Raw genomic sequence first — 6,793 nt, forward strand, 5'->3', positions numbered from 1 at the left:
AAAAAAGAAATAAGCCCATTAAACCCTCCACTCAGCCTGAACTCTAGTCTCCACTCCATCTCTAGGTTAGGAAGGTATCTGGCCTCATTTCTAGTGTCCACCTTGTCTTGAGGTTAGACAGTGCTCCGTCCACTCCGCCTGTAGGCTAGGGAACCCTCCGTCCATCCCATCTCCAGGATAGGGAACCCTATGTCCACCCCATCTCCAGGACAGGGAACCCTCTGTCCACCCTGTCTGTAGGCTAGGAAACCCTCCGTCCACCCCATTTCCAGGTTAGGGAGCCCTCTGTCCGCCCCATCTCCAGGTTAGGGAGCCCTCTGTCCACCCCATCTCCAGGTTAGGGAGCCTTCTGTCCACCCTGTCTGTAGGCTAGGAAACCCTCCGTCCACCCCATCTCCAGGTTAGGGAGCCCTCTGTCCACGTTAGGGAGCCGTCTGTTGACTTCATCTGTAGGCTAGGGAACGTTCTGTCCGCCCCATCTCCAGGTTAGGGAGCCCTCTGTCCTCCCTGGCCCCAGGCTAGGGAGCCCTCTATCCACCCCATCTCCAGGTTAGGGAGCGCTTCGTCCATCCCATCTCCAGGATAGGGAACCCTCTGTCCACCCCAACTCTAGGTTAGGGAGCCCTCTGTCCACTCTGTCTGTAGGCTAGGGAATGCTCTGTCCGCCCCATCTCCAGGTTAGGGAGCACTCCGTCCACCCCATCTCCAGGTTAGGGAGCCGTCTGTCGACTTCATCTGTAGGCTAGGGAATGCTCTGTCCGCCCCATCTCCAGGTTAGGGAGCCCTCTGTCCACCCCGTTTGTAGGCTAGGAAACCCTCCGTCCACCCCATCTCCAGGTTAGGGAGCCCTCTGTCCACCCCGTCTCCAGGTTAGGGAGCCGTCTGTCGACTTCATCTGTAGGCCAGGGAATGCTCTGTCCGCCCCATCTCCAGGTTAGGGAGCCCTCTGTCCACCCCGTTTGCAGGCTAGGAAACCCTCCATCCACCCCATCTCCAGGTTAGGGAGCACTTCGTCCGCCCCATCTCCAGGTTAGGGAGCCCTCTGTCCTCCCTGGCCCCAGGCTAGGGAGCCCTCTATCCACCCCATCTCCAGGTTAGGGAGCCCCAGGGCCTGGGCACACTCACGTCAATCTCCCCGTCATCGATCTCCCCATCATCGTCCTCTTTCTTCTTCTCCTTCACAGCGTCTGGGGAGGGGTCCTCCTCCTCCCGGGCCCCTTCCCCCTTCTCCTCGCTCCCCTCGGCCCCTGCTCGCTCAGCTGCGTCCTCCTGGGCGGCAGGCGTGGGTTCCTCAGGGACCTCCTCATCATAGTCCAGCTCGTGCTCATCCAGCTCCCGGGTGACAGAGGATGCCTCATCCCCGTTGTCACTGGTGCGCTCCTCCTTGCCCCTGGCTCCTTCCTCCTCACACAGGGGGCTCATGGGGCCCCTGCTCAGCTCATGGGCCTCTGAGTCCGGGTCCTGAGAATGAGGCCCACTGGCTGGGCCCTCCTCGTCAGAGCGCTCGTCCTCTCCCTGGCTCAGTCCCTGGGTGGTGTGGAGGTCAGACTCGTCGTCCAGGTCGGACGCCCTCCCCGCAGCTCCATCCAGCTCCTGCTCAGAGCTGCTCTCTCTCAGGATGTCGTCATCTGAGAGCCCCTGCTGCTGCTTGTCGTCCTCTGGAGAGTGTGGGCCCCGGTCAGGGCTCTCGGCCACATCCATCGGGACCCACGGCTCTACAAGAGAAGGTCAGAGGCTCAGCGGTCAGCAACACTGAAGGCCAGCACCCCGTCCCCAGCCCGACCCCCTGGCCCAAACTCCTGACCTGTTTGGGAGAACCAGGACCTCCACTCTGTCCGGTCCTGACAGTGCTCTCAGCTCGAGACCCTGCACCGCACGCCTGCTGCCACTGTCCACTGGAGAGGAAGAAAAACAGTTAAAAGCCACACCAGCCCTGGCACATGTGGCCTTGTCCTTGGGGCAGCCTGCGGACTGCCCAGTGAGCACCACGGCCCAGGCGCATCGGACCTTTCTCTGGCGTCTGTCATTCCATGAGGTCGGGCTTGGGCTCTGAATGCCCCACTAGAACCCCCTGATGCTCCGAGGGCAGGACCAGGGGACCTCACCACAGCCCAGCTGCACTGGAGGTGTCCACGCACCCTGGTCCAGCAGAGAAGCCCTGGTCAAATCTGCAGTCCCTCCCTCTGTGAACGGAGGCCTGAGGCCCAGGGTACCACTCCAGATTTCCTGTCACAGCCCCACACGTTCAATTATAAAGTGCACACCTTCTGGGCTTCACACCTCTAGCTCCTGCTGGCTCACCTGTTTTAATCTGAGACAGGCAAGCTGAGGGGAGAGAGCAAGGTGAGGGCTTCACTCCAGACCTCTGCACCCGGGACCTGGAATCAGAATTCTAGTGAATCGAGATCCCCAGGTGACTCCTGCCTTTCTCCATTACAGGTCTCGCTATGGCACGAGTAAAAAAAAAAAATCTCAGGCAAACAGCAAGGGCCTTGTCAGCTCTGCTCCAAGTCAGCAGCCAGGGCACCCCGGAGGCCACCCCGGAGGCCACCCCGGAGGCAGGCGGGCATCTAGAGCACCAAGGAGGACACCCAGGAGCAAGCAGCAAAAACTAACTGGTTAGAGTCTTACATCCTTCCAGAAAAGGAATAGATTCTGAATCCTGCAAGCTTTGAAACAAAGTTACCTCTTAAACCAATAAAATGTTATGCAAACTCAGCAACCTGGCCTGTTGTAACTCACACCACTGATACTCTGCAGAGTGCACCTGCACAACGACCAAAGTCAAATTTGTAGCTAGATCCAACCAGGTGCACTGACTTCTCATTCAGCCTTACTTCAGTATAAGAACCAGCTCTACTGATGCAGTGGGTTAAGTGTTTGGCTGTTACACCAAAGGTTAGAGGTTTCAATCTACCAGATGTTCGAAAAGAGAAAGATGGGATGTTATTCTAGTTAAGATTTACAGCATCAGAAACAGGCAGTTTTAGCACTTGCTGCAGAAGATCAAAGAATACAGCCTGCAATATAGACTGCATCTCACCATCAAGAAAACAAAAAAATCTCACCACTGGACGATACATGGAGAAAGACTGAGACTGTCAAAGACCTCATCTCACAGGGATCCACAGTCAACAACCTTAGCACCAGCAGTCAGGAGATGAGAAGATGTGCTGTATCGGAAAAGTCTACAACCAAGGACCGCTCCAAGTTGTTGAGGAACAATGATGTCGGCCTGAGGACTAAGGCATGCCTGATTCAGGCCATGGTCTTTTCAATCAGCTGCTGTGGCTGTGAGAGCTGGACAAGGAATAAAGATGACAAAAGACAGATGCCTTCGAGCTATTGACTGGCTCACATACTCGGGCATGTTGCTAGAAGAGACTCCCGCTTGGAGAGACAACACGTTTGGAAAGGTAGAGGGGTCAGCGGAAGGCAACAAGACCCACAGAAGATGGGACTGACATAGCGACTGCAGCAATGGGCTCAAGTGTGTCAGAGACGGTGAAGATGGGACAGGATAGGACAGGGTTCAGATCTGTTGTTCACAGGTCACTATGAGTCATACTCGACTCAATGGCACCTAACAGCAGCAGCAGCAACATAGAGTTGCTATGAGTCAGACTTCATGGCAATGAGCTTGGTTAGAACAAGAAAAAGGGGTCTTGGGGGTACCATGGATTAAGCACTGCGCACTAACCCAAAGGTCAGTAGTTCAAATCTACCAGCTGTTTCACAAGAAAAAGATTAGGCAGTCTACTCCTGTAGCAATCACAGCCCTGGAGACCCTGGGGGCAGTCCTGCTGTGTCCTGTACCAACACCATAAGTGGAAGGAGCTTGATGATGTGCTGGAAGGAGGCGTTTTTGGTGGTGGGATTTTCAATACAAGAAAAGACCCAAAGGCTTTTCAATGATTTGAACATGCAGCAAGCAAAGGCAATTGTGGGGATGAACCTGTGGTGAGCAGGGGTTGGTTCAAGCATTTCAGGGAGAGCGCAAGTTTACATCATGCTAACAGGCAAGTCAGAGCCGTCCATCAGTGGGCACCAGGGACCCTGCACTCCTGAATGTCTCTGATTAGAACCAGCTCTGAACAGACTCCGTCATCTGGTTGTGGGCTTTTTTGGGTCCCAGGCAAAATGAGGTTTTGGTTTCAAAGTCACAACTGGGTCTATCCAAATCCTTTCTTATAGTTTGGAAACTTGAACTTAAAATCTTAACAAAGAATAGAAAAAAGAGCACCCAACATGTGAAGCACATCCCTGCACCATGGGAAGAAGTGGGCAGTGGGACGCTAAACAGTCACAAGCTGCTCCAGTGACAGACAGTGTGGGCCTGTGGGAACTGGGGTCCCAGAGAGTCCGTGCTGCCTAGGATCTCAATGTCTTCACCTGAAATGGACACGAAGCCAGTACACCTGGGAGGTGGTTAGCTCCCTGATCCTTGAGAGCATGCTTCAGCAGAGAGGCCCTTCTGGCACCCACTGCCCTCCGACGGCACAGCAGCCTTGTTCTTCACGTCACCATACTTAGAGCTTTGGGACTGTGGGTCCCTGAGAACCTGACAGAAGAGTCTTTGTCCTACAAAAACCTGAACAGACCCCATTTCATCCTACATTTTGGAGTTCAATACCCTCCTAAAGTTGATCTGTGGTCCTGAGGGTAAGAACTCTTAGCCTACACCCACTGCTCATGCTCCATTACAGACCTACGCTGATCGCTGACAGTGGTACCGTCATAAGCGGCACAGTATGCTGGGCGCGAGAGGGGAGACCCCGACTCCATCCTGTGCTCCTGACACCCAGCAAAGGGGCTAGTGCTTAGCAGAGAAGATACCGTGTAACTTACTGTGTAAATAAATAGGGCATTCTTGAGACTGAAAGGGGGTACTACTAACAATCACAACAGGCGCTCACACAGGGGCGGTCGCCCACACAGGGACAGATACTCCTCAGGAGGTCCTGTAAACGTTCACTGAGAAAGAAAGGGATACTGGCCTCCTTCCCTAGAACACTGGCTTACCTCACAGTCTGAGCCCACCAGTAACTCGACCTCTTTCCTAGAGGCAATCAGCTGCCCACTGCAACAGCAGAGAAGAGCCTCCTCGGAAATCAGAACTCGGGAGCTCCAGGTCTGTGCTGGGCAGGGTGACAGTCTGAGTGCCAACGTCTTTACCTGAAATTAAGGCAGTCTGGCAGGTGGCTGAGCACAGGAAGGAGAGGGTGCTGCCAGTGTGCAAGAGTCCTCTCGACAAGGCTGCCCTCACCTCTTCTGCTCGGCTGGATCTTATGACCTCCCTGGGCTCATCTCACCGTGGGCTCACGGTAAGACGTAGAGCTAACACTGCAGTGCTCTGCCCAGAGAGGGTCCTTGTCTCCACCTGGCAGGTGGTGCTGGGCAATTCTTGGTGAATGAACGCTAGACGACACAATGGCATGGCCTGAAGTACCTGTTGCACACCAGTGAGAGCAACGTGAATGTCTAATTTTAAGAAGCCCACACCAGAAGTCAGGTACAGAAAGGGTGGCAGCTCCTTTGCCAACAGCCCCTCTGTGAGGTAAGGTCACTCAGATTCCATCGAGGCAGCGCCGACCCTTTGTACCACAGAACGAGACCCTCTGTCCTACCCCATCCTCCCCACCGCTGTCCTGGCTAAGTAAGGCACGGCTGCAGTCACTGCACGGCCCATCTCAATGAGGGCCTGCCTTTTCACAGACCCTATATTATACCACGCACAGCGTCCTTCTGCAGAACTCGTCTCACTACCAAAGCGGGAATGGTAGCAGATCTGGCAAAGGAATATCAACGGCATACAAACTTAACGTTTTGGGATAACTACTATTAACAGAGCACTCTGAATGCCCAAGTCGTGGTGTGTCCTGACACAATTCAGACTCCTAACTCTATGGGTTTATAAAATCGGAAGCAAAGAGCCTGGATGAGATGAGTTGACACAAAGGCTGCAGCCTTGGGCTTCCCCAGAAACACAGGAAGGATTCCTTGACGGAAGACAGGGAGACGCCCCACCGCCATGCCCAGCAGACAGCATCTGACCAGAAGCACTACTCAGTAGAGGTGAGCAGCTGTAGTAAGTAAAGCCACCGGGTCAAACCCCAATGCCAGCAAGATGACCACAACAGCCTGTAAGATGGGTAAGAACTCAGAACTGTCCCAAAGCATTTCCGAGGCTGTCCTTTGTAAAGGGAGAACTTTGGAGACCCTCTGGGCAAGGAGTTTTGCTGCCAACACCATTGGAAACTGCCAGCTGCTTTAAGGGAGACAGAGGGGCCACTTCCTCCCGTGTGATTCCCAGCTTCTGAAAACCCTGGAAGGGTCAGCTAAGAGCGGTTCCGACAGGGCAGCTCTAGCAGTGATCTGTGGAAGAGGACCACCTCATCTTTCCGCCAAAGTGGGTGGCGAGTTCAGTGCTCGACTCCTTAACCACTGTGTCACCGGACGTCCTGGGAGAAAGCAGCCCCCCCAGAGCTCACCTGCCTGGACTCCGAGCACCCCCCCATCTAACGCTGGACTTGCCAACGCTGTTCGTGTCTCCGGGCCCTGCCTGCTCCTCGAACACCGAGCCCAGCAGCACCGGGAATCCCGAGAATTACAACCACTGTCTCGGCAAGGCGCCACTCCACGGCCTGGACGGTGGGGCTGGGGGACCGGGGCGCCACTCCCGCGCGGTGCCTCCACGTGCTAGGGACCCTTCTCCCCGCCGACTCCAGGCCGGGAAGCCTTCGGGCCAGCAGGGGCGAGAGCGCCGAGTCCCCGCGCTCCCGGTCCTCCGGGC

General features: G+C 55.3%; 1 protein-coding gene across 1 annotated transcript in view; it reads right to left on the reverse strand.

Moving 5' to 3' along the window:
* Positions 1–1,701, reverse strand: part of ZC3H18 (zinc finger CCCH-type containing 18) — a 30,122-nt gene extending 28,421 nt beyond the window's left edge. Inside the window, exon 1 of the mRNA XM_006888775.1 lies at positions 1,126–1,701. Coding sequence (XP_006888837.1) covers positions 1,126–1,701 — 576 coding nt within the window. The remainder of the gene's footprint in view (positions 1–1,125) is intronic.
* Between the last annotated feature and the right edge of the window lie 5,092 nt (positions 1,702–6,793).

Source organism: Elephantulus edwardii, unplaced genomic scaffold, assembly GCF_000299155.1.
Source record: "Elephantulus edwardii isolate Elephantulus edwardi_28Jun2011 unplaced genomic scaffold, EleEdw1.0 scaffold00072, whole genome shotgun sequence".
NCBI lineage: Eukaryota > Metazoa > Chordata > Mammalia > Macroscelidea > Macroscelididae > Elephantulus > Elephantulus edwardii.